Source organism: Phaethon aethereus (genome assembly GCF_964289735.1).
Source record: "Phaethon aethereus genome assembly, chromosome: 9".
Taxonomy (NCBI): domain Eukaryota; kingdom Metazoa; phylum Chordata; class Aves; order Phaethontiformes; family Phaethontidae; genus Phaethon; species Phaethon aethereus.
The window spans coordinates 717814-730061 of record NC_138585.1 but is presented as its reverse complement, the minus strand read 5'-3'; the positions used below and the strand labels follow the sequence as shown (position 1 = coordinate 730061).

The window sequence follows — 12248 nt, the reverse complement described above, 5'->3', positions numbered from 1 at the left end:
CATGGGCTCTGGAGCCGTTCGCAGTGCAACGCACGTCGCCCACCATCACAGGAGAAGGCACCACCGTTGATGCCCAAACCCTTATGAAATGCCCTTGTTTTTCCATCCCTCAGAGTAGAAACCAAGCTGCAAACCTTGGAGGCTCGGTTCACAGACCTGGACTCCAGCTTGCAGAAGCTGGCGCAGAAGTTCGAGCTGCAGGCCGAGACGCTGGAGAAGGACATGAGCCAGGACGCCTCGTGGACGTGGGCGCCGGAGGAGAGGTGAGCGCAGGGGAAGCATGGCTTGGTCCTCAACCCGCGCACGTGGGTGATGCCGGTGTGACTGTGGGTGCGAGGCCATTACAACCCACATATTTACCTTTCCTGGCCGGGATTGCTATTTACTGCAGAAACAGGCAATATGAGGAAAAAGTACAGTTCCGTTGATAGCGGTTTCTTTAAAAGACAAAACCAACCACACAGTCTGTGAAATATTTATGCAGTAAAAACAGCCGTGCCACTTCCGAGATCCCAAGGACAGCAGGCCCGTTTGCCTGACTCTGTCCCCCAGTAAGTGAAGAAAAACAAAACCCAAACCAACTCATTAACACCACGGTTACTTTCCCCGATTAAATAAGGCCAGAAGATTCATATTTTTAGCCCCCAGGCTAGGCTTATGTACGTATTTATAGCCTTTCCCTCTCCTGAGCGGGAGCTTCTGCAGCCGCTCTTGCCTTCCGCACGCCCGGGACAGAGGCTCAGACCCGGCTGCCCTCCAGCACGCCACCGGTGGCCACTCACGGCCGAAACACCCTTCAGCCAACGCGGCGGCGCAGACGGGCCCCGGCGAGCCCCACCTGAGACCGCTGGCTCTCTCTCTCTCCCGGCAGGCTCGGCTCGGCGGAGGAGGAGCGAGGGGCCGGGCGGCGGGAGAGGCCCGCCAGCGAGGGACGGGGCGGGGCGGCGGGCAGGCGGCCATTGCGGGAGGCCGCGGCCTTGCCTGCTGCCGGGTGCGGGGGCCGCCGCGGTCCCGCCGAGCCGCAGCTGGGTGGGTGCTGACTCCTTGTTCTGAGCGCTCGGGGAGCGGGGGCGTGCGGGGCCGGGGGCAGCGGGGCGGGGGCAGCGGGGCGGGGGCTGCCGCCGGGCCCAGCCTCTTCCCGCGGTGGAGCGGCGTCCCGGTGTGCCGGGCCGCGGCGGTGTGTGTGGGGCTGCCCCGCCGTCCTGCCCCCCACACCCGCCGTCGCCGGGCGTCCGCGCCTCGGGGGTTTTAGAAAGCGTCGTTTCTGTCTGCGTGCGAGTTGAAATTAGCCCGGAGCCCGTGGACGTGGATTTATAGGTCTTTTTAACAAACTGCCTGTAAAAGTGGGTGTTTCCATGTTACCTGGCATCCTTTTTTTTAAAAAAAAAAACAAAAACAACTTAAAGAATTTGTTTTATCAACAAAGGGAGAGCAGAAACAATAAAACCCAACTTAAAGTATATTTGTGTCCATGTCGAGTTCCTGTGTGACTGGAATTGCAGCCATTCTCTCAGAAGGAACTCCTGTCTCTGTGAAGCCAGCTTTTTTTAAGAAACTTGTAAGAGCTTTCTCAAGTTCCTGTAACTTAAAGCTTTTTGATGAACTTGCCTTTTATATTTATTTTTCTGTTCCACAGTATTTCCGGGCCAAGTGGAAAAAAAAATCCTGTGAGGAGGGTCGGTGATAGACTGGATGATCCCCACCATTTTAAGCTGTACAAGAAGATGCCAAAGTGTTGAATGCATTGGTTAGTTCTTTGCTTATACTAACAAGAAGTGTTTTGACTTTTTAGTCCCAGCTTAAGCAAATGAATGAACGAGGAAGAACCTCCTCTCCTCTGATGCATAGGGATGTTGTATGTGCTGGAAGCAAGTCTATACCAGAAGCAGCTTTTGAAGGATGCGCATATACTGAAAAATTGACTGAATGGAAGGCTAAGGTAACTGTGATAATGTATCCACCAGATGTGAGCACAGCTTATTGCTAATTGAGAGTAAATCCTGGAAAAACTCTCGCCTCCTTACCACCTCCTTGCTATCCCCGAAGCACCTGTTACAACTCACAGGAAACTGTGGTAGGAAAACCTGCTGCAGTTTCTCTGTGGCTTCTGGAAAGACCTGTGTCTTCCTCTGAAAGTTGGGAATCTCTCTCGGGTCGTGAGCAAAAGTAACCGCTTAAGCGGACTTAAATCCACTAGTGCTTTCATAAAGCAGCTGTACAACTGAGCACTTTCTATTTTCTTTTATATTTATTACAGAAAGTAGAATACATGTTTCTTTCTGCTTGCAGGTACTGATGTACTAGTCTTGCTCCTCTACTTTGAGTCAGCATGTCGAAGAAGTCGGAGGCTCCGCTTTCCTTGTCTGATTGCCTCTGCCAAATTTGCATGGAGATCTTTGTGGAGCCTGTGACGCTCCCATGCAACCACACGCTGTGTAATTCTTGTTTCCAGCTGACCGTTGAAAAGGCCAGTCTGTGTTGCCCTTTTTGTCGGCGTCGAGTCTCTTCTTGGGCACGATACAATGCCCGCAGAAATACTCTTATCAACTGGGAACTCTGGGAAAGGATTCAGAAGAATTACCCGAAGGAGTGCGAGCGTAGGATTAACGGCCAGGATTTGGAAGAGGAAAGTAAGAAAGATGTCTCTTGTTCTGGGATGTCTGTGCTTTACTAAAGTAATTACTGTTGGTGGACTTTGGATGTTGTGAAATAAGAAACTGTGCATGGACAGGCTGTGTTTAGTGAAAACACAGTGTCAGAGCTCGCCTGTGAAAGGGGCTTGCAAGGCAGAGAAACAGCCCCATGTGCCTTTTTTGTTTGTGGTACAGAGGGTAAGGTATCTTGCCTGATCATTTAAGCGGATGTTTGTTCGTGCCTGTGGGGCAAAGCGTTGGTGTATGGCTGCCTGGCCTTGCAAAGGCAGTAATTCATTACTGGTACAACGAGTACTTGCGTGCACATGCGTGTTTCTCACTATCAAGTAAGTGAAGTCGTTAAATTTTTTTCAAGTCTTAGATGCTATTAATTAGTTTGGTTAGAAATTCCAGGGATGCAGTCTATCCAGGAGTCTCTGAGTCTAAAATTGTGGTGTCAGAGGGAAGGAAGTGAAATCTGCTTAACTCTTTGAAGAAGTATTTTGGGGTTTATTATGTTGTAAGCTCTCTTGGGGGATGCTAATGGGTAGGCTTGCTCTTTGACATGTTGTTCCTCTTGCAGTATTATGAAGTCTCTTTAATCACAAAAAGTGAAAGATGTAACTTATGGTCAGCATACTTATTTGCTTTATATACAGTGCTTGGAAAGCACTGATGACTCTTGCCACTCTGTTAACACAGCGCTGCTTTATTTTGTTCCTTTGTAACACAAAGTGCTTCCTCCCCCCCCCCCCGCCCCGCCCCCCACAACAGCACTCAATTTAAGTCAAGTTGATCCCGTGATAGGGTATGGAACTCATCTTTTGTTAAAATCTTTTGATTGACTGTGATGATCTTGCTTTGTTCCTCACTTCTTTTTTCCCTTCCTCTCATTTAGTCTGTATCCCCCATCCGCAACACCAGCTGAGCAAGCCTGGGGAACTGAGGCAGGAATATGAAGCAGAGATTAGCAAGGTAAGTCTAAAAACATAGTTAAAAGCATAAATGCTTTGTATCTAGTTATTTTAATTGTTCCCACACACAGCTGTAACGTTATTTGATGAAAAAGAAAGATACTTAAAAGGGCATTGCTGCTGCAAGAACACACTGGTCATTCCCGAAGCATGAATTACATTTTTATCCCTTAGGGAAGAGGAGAGACTTACTTACATTTGACATGAGGCAACATTTCTCATGTTTTTAGTTGATCTATACCTACTGCCTCATGCTTTTAATCAGTCCAATAACATGTGCTGCCCCGCTCCTAGCCAATACCTCGCACTTCCCAAAACTCTGCAGAAAAATTCTTTCAGGGTTAGTGTCATTTCGCTGTCTGCATCCCTGCCCACACATACCAAAATGGCTTTTGTAGGTCATCAGATGCACCTAAAGTATTTTAGACTAGCAAATATAAAAATTTGGGACTGATTTGGCTTTGGTCTTGTACTTGCCCTCATCATTTCCCTTCCTAAGTAGCAGATGGCAATTAGGTGAGCCTCAGTAATGAACATACAGCATTTTCTTTCTTATTTGCTCACTTCCTTGTGTTCATTTGAAAATCAGAAAAGGTTTTTAAGAACTCTTAATGTTTGCCTGCTTAAGGATCCTTCTTCCCCCAGTTTAGACAGTAGTAATAAGAATTATAGTTGGAAATAGTATGGGAATGCTCCTTTCCCTGACAGCTCCGTTGCTGGATGTTACAAGAGCACGCGAAGCAGACAACCGTGGGATTCTCTTTTATGGCGGGGATAAGATTGATTGGCAGCAATAGTATCAATGGTTAATGGAGGTGGTGCCCAAAAGCAGTGAAATAATTAATGGTGTCTGGTGCCAATCATAAGACATCAATACATGATTTGAAACAAACTCTAACAGAGCTTGTGTGATATTACAGTTTGACGCTCTTCTCTACAGCAAATTTCCAAATTCCATTACCCAGTTAAGAAACCTTTATTCATTCTTGATGTACTTTGCTGTCCTTGTGGAGTTACTGACAGCTGATTTGCCAAGAGTGGATGTCTGCCAGAAGGAAGGCAGATTGAAAATTCCTGGTCTGCCGCTTTGGGTTTTGCGTGTTTTAAGAGAGCAGAAGGACTCTTCTAGAAGAGAGATGTGCTGTCTTTTAGGCATCTTGTGCTAATACTGAGATAACGATGACATAAGCAGGTTGAGCAAACGCTGTGGTCTAGCTGGCATCCAGCTTTATAAAGAATTTTAATATGAGTTTCTCTGTAGATCCATGTATTTGGAGATCTTAGTTTTTGTTACTAACATTTTGAAAAGCTGAGTACTGGAATTTAACCTTGCATGCTAGCAAGGTTAATGGTGTAGACTTACAGAAACCAAAAGGTAGGTCACTGCTATCACACTGAAGACTCTACACACAGTATCAGTTTGATTCTTAAATCTTTGGAGATTTGTGTAATTAAATACTGGCTTTGAAGTGTGCAGAGTGTCATTGTGAATAGTGGATCGTTCACATTTAAGGAACGTCAGCTGAGAGGTTCTGGTGTAAAGTGTGGTATTACAGTGGTAACCCTTAAAAAAAAATAAAAAATCTTTTTTAGGTGGAGGCAGAAAGGCGAGCGCATGAACAGGAGGAGAACAAGGCAAGTGAGGAATACATTCAACGGCTTCTAGCAGAAGAGGAGGAGGAACACAGATTGGCAGAAGAGAGACGGAGAGAGATGGAGAAACAGCTGAAGCAAGATGAAGAGTTGGCCTGGCAGCTGAGTAACAGTCTGGTGAGTTAGGATCAAGGGGGACAGTAGAAAACGCTGCTACAGTGCAAGCAACTTAGACTTCTCAGAGAAAAAGTTAAAATTTTGAATAATTTAAATTTATTTTCATTGTAGTTGGGAGCTGTTGTCAGCCCCCAGTACTTCAGATCGTTGATTGACAGTTAACTTCTAAAGAACCAGTGCGAGGGTGCAATACCCCAAACATTTCTACCTTTGTGATCCTCACTTGAAACGCGTGCTGGATGTTTTCCATGTGAAACATTTTAAAACATTGTTTTTCTTCTGAATACTTTCTTTTCCCCATGATTTTAAAAATACTTCTTTGGAAGAAATTGATGTCTGTAACCTGTACTGAAAAAAAGGAACGTACAATGAAAGTTTACCTTATGTTTTGGGGTTTAGTTTGTTTGTCTTCTAATTTGTTTTGGGGTTTTGGTTGGTTGGTTTTGCTACCTGATAATAGTCCTAATGAAACCTGTTTACTTATTTGAGCAGAACATGTTGTCCCTTGGTGCCAGATACAGGAAAGTATACAGAGCATGTAACATTTCTTTTCCCATAACTATCCATTACTTACAGTACTAGAATTCTTTGGACAAGAGTACCTAATTCTGCAGCAGAAACAAAGTAGTTGTCTGGGTTTTCTCCAGTTTGTGTTGTGTTTTGTTTTATATAATGCTGTTTTCACTCATCTTCGAAGAATGACAATTCCCAAGGCCATGTACTCAGCAGTCCTTCACCAGCAGGCAGTGTCTCATCTGAAACGTCCCCAGCTAATTTGTGCAAGGTGAAGAACAAACCAAGCAACTCTGGAGACATTCAGAAGTAAGCAATTCAAGTTTTCTTCTTTAATTATCACTCTGTTTCTTGATATAGTGTCCCTATGCTTCTTTTGCTGCTTTGGAATTCTGTAGTCCAACTTCCCTGGATAATCTGGGGCAAATTTAATCTGTTGAATGTTAAAGCATCTCCTCACAGGACGATATGGAGGAGAAAGGAAATGCTTGCCCTTCTCTTGTTGTTTTTGTTTGTCAGAATGCACCTGAAGATCTTGATTAATGTAAAGGACTGACAATTCAAGGAAAAAAAAAAAGTTTAAAAAGGTAAACTTTTTTTTTTTCCTTTTAAGGTATCTGTCTCCAAAGCTTCATCATATGTTGGGATCAGCATCATTCTCTAGAACAACCGGAAGAGGCAGGAGTGACTCTGGCTTTGTGGTAACTACAACCATTTTCTTATAAATCTCAGTGTTAGTAATAATGGGTTATTTTCCCCTTGCCTATAGGATTGCCAGTCCTATAGTCCCCTTGCACATCGGCGCTGGGCAGTTCATCTTCCCCTTCTTGAACTATCTTCAGTGTTCATGACTCCCCAAAGTGGAAAGGGAATAAACCATGCTGGACAGTCTGCTGATGCACACCTACAGCTCACCTCAATATAACTATCATATTCCATATGTCTGTCTGTCTGTCTATATTTCCTGTTAGGCTTCAAAAGGCGATGAGCAGGCTTGGACAGTTGATTTGAGTCATTGATAAGAGGAGAATGCTGCTGTTGTGTTTTCAATCCTTTAGCTAGGATTCTGTAGACTGTGTTAAGTATTTTCATTATTACTAAACAATTTTTTTAAAAAAGAAGCCTATTTAATATCCCAGAGTAGTTAAGAGCAGTGCAGCTATGAGAAGTGAGATTTGCATTTTATTCATACCTATTGGCTTTTGATAAATTTACTTTATTAGTGGTCTCTCCCTTTTCTTCAGGAGAGCAATAGCAATGAAGGCAGCAGTTCTGCGTGGCAAGATGAGCAAGAGGAAATGCCAACACTGTCTCCACAGCTGACCGGTGTGATTAAAGATTCCAGTGCTAAGGATTTGTTTTTGGAATCGTGCATGAACTATTTCGGTGCCTCAGCTTCAGGGGAAAACACTGCTGTCAAGCAGGAAAAAACACCAGGACCAAATTGTCTAGGAGACGAAGTCCCACATGCGCTTGATGGAACCACAAAAGGGGAATGGTCTACAGCAGTTCTTCAGAGATCCGAAGGAAGAGGTGATGGAACTGAGTCAGACAGTAGCAGTTCAATACTTGTAAAAAGCATAAACCTTGAAAACTCTGCTGAAACTCATGCCTGTATTCAGTCAGCAACAAATTCTGTGATGTCTGACAGCAAAAGTGTAACATGTGACCTCACGAAGGTGGCTAGACACTCAGATGGAGATAAACCAGAGAGACTGCAGGACGCTAAGGAGATTCCAAAGAGAAAGTTGGTGGAGCCACCAGCTGAAGCAGTGGTTGACTTGTGCATGCTTGATAAGAGGAGAAGAACTCTTCCGGAGAGTTTAGAGGAGCAAGGGGAGCAGATAAATGATTTTAGCTTGCAAATGCAGAAAGCCTTTGAACAGGAGTTCTATGAAAGGCGTATGCAAGAGGAGCAGGACAGGCTTCTCGCTCTGCAGCTACAAAAACAGATCAACAAGGAAGAAAGGACACTTAATCGACAAAAGGGCTCTCCAGATGAGTACCTTCTTCGCACCAAACCGCCTCAGTCTGTGAAAGACTCTCCTGCTAGAAAGGGAAGTTCAAAGATGGCAAAAGACTCAAAGGTACCAAAAAAACAGGCTGAAACAAATCACCGCAAGACTCGAAAAGGTTCTTGCAATGAAAACTGGCAGTCCCCTACCAGGGTTCGAATGAAATCACCCAGCATCACGGGAGGAAAAGTTTTGAATTGTGTGGTTAATACCAGTGACGCAAATGATATTTGTTCACTACCTAAGAATAAGCAAAAGACGATTCTTCAGATGTTTAAAAGCTCTGTTGCAGAGTAGACCAACAGAACCACAGACACAGGGTGGTATGAGAATTAAAAGCCTGGGAATGCTTTCTCCTGTTTAGGCAAAGCTTCCTGTAAACAGTTTTAAAGTTATTGGTTTTGAGGGGGATTGCTTTGAGTCACAAAATTGTGTATTCTGAGAAGTTTTAATAACATATGCCCCCAGACTTGAAAAAATTCTAATTGGTCTTTTCTTGACTACAGCTTATTTTCTAGCACTTGCATTTACATAATTTTGAGTGTGAATACCGTTAGTGTTTAAAAGCAAAAATAACTGATGGTCTTATTTTAGAATGTGAATTTGGAGCCTTTTATGGAAAGGATGCACATTCCACGGAGGAAAGAAGCAACAAAATGAGTCTGTATTTCCAATTGTCTGCCAGCTGCAAGGTTGAAGCTTGACTCGGCACAACCACTGTTCCTGTAGCCTAAATCCCAATAATGTGCTTTGGTTTATTTGTTGAATTGCATTGTTTGTGTGACAGCAGGAGTGTAACCAGACAGCTGGTCTTGCAGACTCCTTTCCCTCTTGTATACTAACTCCTTTCTTAGACAAGAGGGAAAAAACAGGCCATTCTCACGCAGCCAAGGCTAAGGATCTTTCATAGATGCCAATTATATAAGAGGTTGTGGGCTTTTATTTACCTCGGTTTATAGAGGTCACTTCAGCAGATCTGACTCTTGCCGTTGTTCGGAAAAAGAGACTTATGTTTTCTTATTGCTAGTGTTCTGCAACTTTATTCTTGTACAAGAATATTACCTATCTTTAGTGCTGTTTTAATTTTCACACTCAAACTGGTTTGAGTGATTAAAAACACTTACTATTAAAAAAATAGTCCAGAAGACCATTACAATGGAGAAAGTTAAACCAGAAGGGGGAAAATCAACTGAAAACTGGAGTTGTCAGTAATGACGTAACTATAATTAAAGATTCAGATAACGATGCATGCCTGGCTGGAACTGTTTCTGCCCCCTGCCTCCCCCTCCCCCCCCTGTTTTTAGAGGGACTATCAAATACTGTCTTCCAGTTGTGTTTAACATTATTGAAAAGAATTACAATTTAGATGTGTGGGGAAGCTTGAGGCCTGTGGGAAGTTGAGGCTGGTGAAGAGCTAACCAGCTGCTACTCAGCAGAGGAAGTATTCTTGCTAGATTGTTTTATCTGTTGCTATTATGAAACCAGCTTTTGGCCTTTATTTGCTTGTAATGAGATACTTTTCCACTGTACACATTTGAAAGAGAGCAAAGCACCAGTCTACATTGGTGAAGTGTGTGTGCTAGTCACCAGAGTTAGCAAATGTTTTAAATGTCTGCTTTTTTTGATCCTCATTGATGATCTTTAGACTTTAACTCGGTCCTGGGAAATTTGTAACAAAAAACTTCAAAGAAGTATCTTCTGATATTTTGGGGTTTTTAAAAAAAAAAAAAAAAATTATTGAAAGCATGAACAGCACACCAAGCCAAAAATGTGAACTGGGTTTTTTCTTTGCCTGCATGTCTCTATTAATGGGTTTCTCATAAGTAAACAGTGTTTTCTAAGACGCTTTTTGAGAAGGTTACAACAGGTGACCAGTTGCAAATCATTTGCTGTTCCTCTTGCTGCCTAACCATTGTGCTAGAAGCCTTCCTTCAATATAGTTTCTCTTTAATCCTTACCTTTGTTTGGGTTTTCTGTCTTACACATGCAGTCAAATATAATCTTTTGTTAATTAAAATGTTCTTTAACACAGAGACATGGACTGTTTTCACGCTGGTGGCACTGGGCCTTTCCAGTCATAATAAGCATGTAAGAAGTAAACTCTCTATTTTCAAAATTTTCAAGGTGAGGAGAAAGAGTTTATTTTTTTAAGTCTGTTCAGCCTCATTTTACAATTGATGTGTGAAGTCTGATGTCTACTTTAACTTGCTCAAAAGATGGTCCCTGCTCTGGCCTTCAGCTCCTGCTTCGCAGATACCACATCTGAGACTGCTGCCTGTTCTCAAGTATGCCTGTGCAGGGGCACCATGTGCTCCTCTGATTTATTGCCATTTTGGTGGAATGGGTTGTTTAAGGATTTTTGAGCAAGTTGGAAACGGTTTGGAATGGTGCAGGGTAGTTCCTGGCCTCTTCCCACGCTGGTCATCCCTGCAGCGACCTGCTGCCAAAACCCTGAAGTTTACACCTGATGCAGCTGTCTCTGCAGTTTGGGATGCTTTGTTTTTATGGTCCTGACAGCGCTGCTGTGCCCCTCTAAGGGTGCTGAGTGTTTTCCCTGTTCTCCATCGCTGCCTTTCACTGAAAGAGTCTGAATCTTGAGTGTTTTGAACTGCTGGCTGTTCATACATAAGAAATAATCTTGAATGTATTATGAATTCTGACCCTGGTTAACTACTGTATTTTTCTCAGATCAACCATCATTATACTTCAGTACAGCAGTGCTAGCTTTGGAGTTGCTTTTATGGCTGAGTCCTGGTGTTTGATAGATACTTGGTGAAAAAGAAAGAAAGGGAAAGCATGTGTGGTCAAAATATCCAGAAGAGCTGAATGGAATGAAGCTAGAAATGGAATGCATATCCCCTAACAGCTTTGATCTTCATTAGGGTTAAACTTAATCAACTGCCCTCATTGTTTTGGGGCTAGTTCTGTCCCTGACACGAAATAACATACACTTTGTCGTAAGATAGGAAGCGTTTTGTTTAAAAAACGCAGTGTGAGAGCTCACTAATTCAGCAGGATCACGCAGTCAAGCTACGTACACCTCAACAACAGGCAGTGAGCTGCTGTAACAGGCAGGGGTTCTAGGCTTGTGCCAGCTTTGGCACTCGGGGGACTTTCCACAATCTAATTCCAGATGCTAAAGGGGTGGGGGGAGAGGGCAAGGGAGAAGGGAGAATTTCCCTTTCTGGCAGCAATGAGCCATGAACAACTAGTTCAGCTGTGTGTGAAGCCATGTCCCAGCATACAGGATTGCTGCATTTAACACCAGTTTCATTCCCTTTTCTGCCACAAGCTGTTTTGTGGGCTCTTTCTTTTCCCTTGTAATGTGTCCATTACATGTCTCTTCCCTATCAGTTTTATGAAATGCGCTAAATAAGCCCAGTTAGAAATGTGATGGGGGGTTGGCTTTATGCATCTTATTCTTCAGACTCGTGCAAACTCACATCCTTGCCATCAATATCAAATCGTACTCCTGTGACTCAGTTGAAAATCAATGTGGAAGTTACAGAAATTAGCCATTTCAAAGGTCTAAATAGTACAGAAGTGTATTTTGGTGTATGTATATATATTGGAGGGTGTGTTAGAGTGTTTGGGGGTTATTTGTGTTTTCCCAACTTACTGGATTTTGTCCTCCGTGTAAGAATGAGGGTCTCTCTTACATAAAAATCTTAATTTTTTACAGCAGGATGGAAAGAAAGCAAGACTAGAAAGTTGATCATTAATTAAAACCCAACTTTAACTGCAAAATATAGAAAACCTATAACCTATACCAGAAGGCCAGCCCAGCAGCCTTATCTGAGGTGGGGTACTGCAAGCCTTCAGGTCCCAAAGATGATCACATTCCTTGCTGCGTGCACGTCATAATAATCCTCACCGGGCAGCTCTTCAGCCTGTCCTTTTAGATTTTTCTTGTTAGAGAGTGGAATTTAGCCACTGCTGAGTGCATTTTGGTTGCACCAGCACCCTGTTTCCGTTGCTGTGATCCTGGGAACTTTGAAGCAGGTGAAATCAGCTTTCACTGGTTCAGTGGTGTTTGTGAGGCAGGAGTGTTGGAGATACTCGAGGAATGAAGCTGAGGGTATTGTTTAGTCTCTGTGAGTAGTTAAGAAGATGTAACCTTGAGGGAAGGAAAAAAAGATAATCACAAAAGGAACCCAACTGCTGAACTTTGAGTAAACTGTCCTAATTAACATCTAATTAACATTTAATTGGCATAGTAGAAACACACCCTTGGGTAGGGAAGGCCCCCTAACCACAGAAGCCCCTTCCTCACTGAGCATGTGCAGTAACAAAGAAGGTGTGGGAACCAAGAGGAGCCACGGTGACTGATCCAGCTTGCAAAA

General features: G+C 43.5%; 1 protein-coding gene across 1 annotated transcript; it reads left to right on the top strand.

The window, feature by feature from the left end:
* Window positions 1-2329: 2329 nt before the first annotated feature.
* RNF168 (ring finger protein 168) lies at window positions 2330-8202 on the top strand (the record flags this gene model as incomplete). The annotated part of the gene is made up of 6 exons (XM_082003342.1): window positions 2330-2630; window positions 3532-3608; window positions 5201-5377; window positions 6075-6199; window positions 6504-6591; window positions 7135-8202. The coding sequence occupies 6 exons, from the start codon at window positions 2330-2332 to the stop codon at window positions 8200-8202; spliced, it is 1836 nt and encodes a 611-aa protein (XP_081859468.1).
* Between the last annotated feature and the right edge of the window lie 4046 nt (window positions 8203-12248).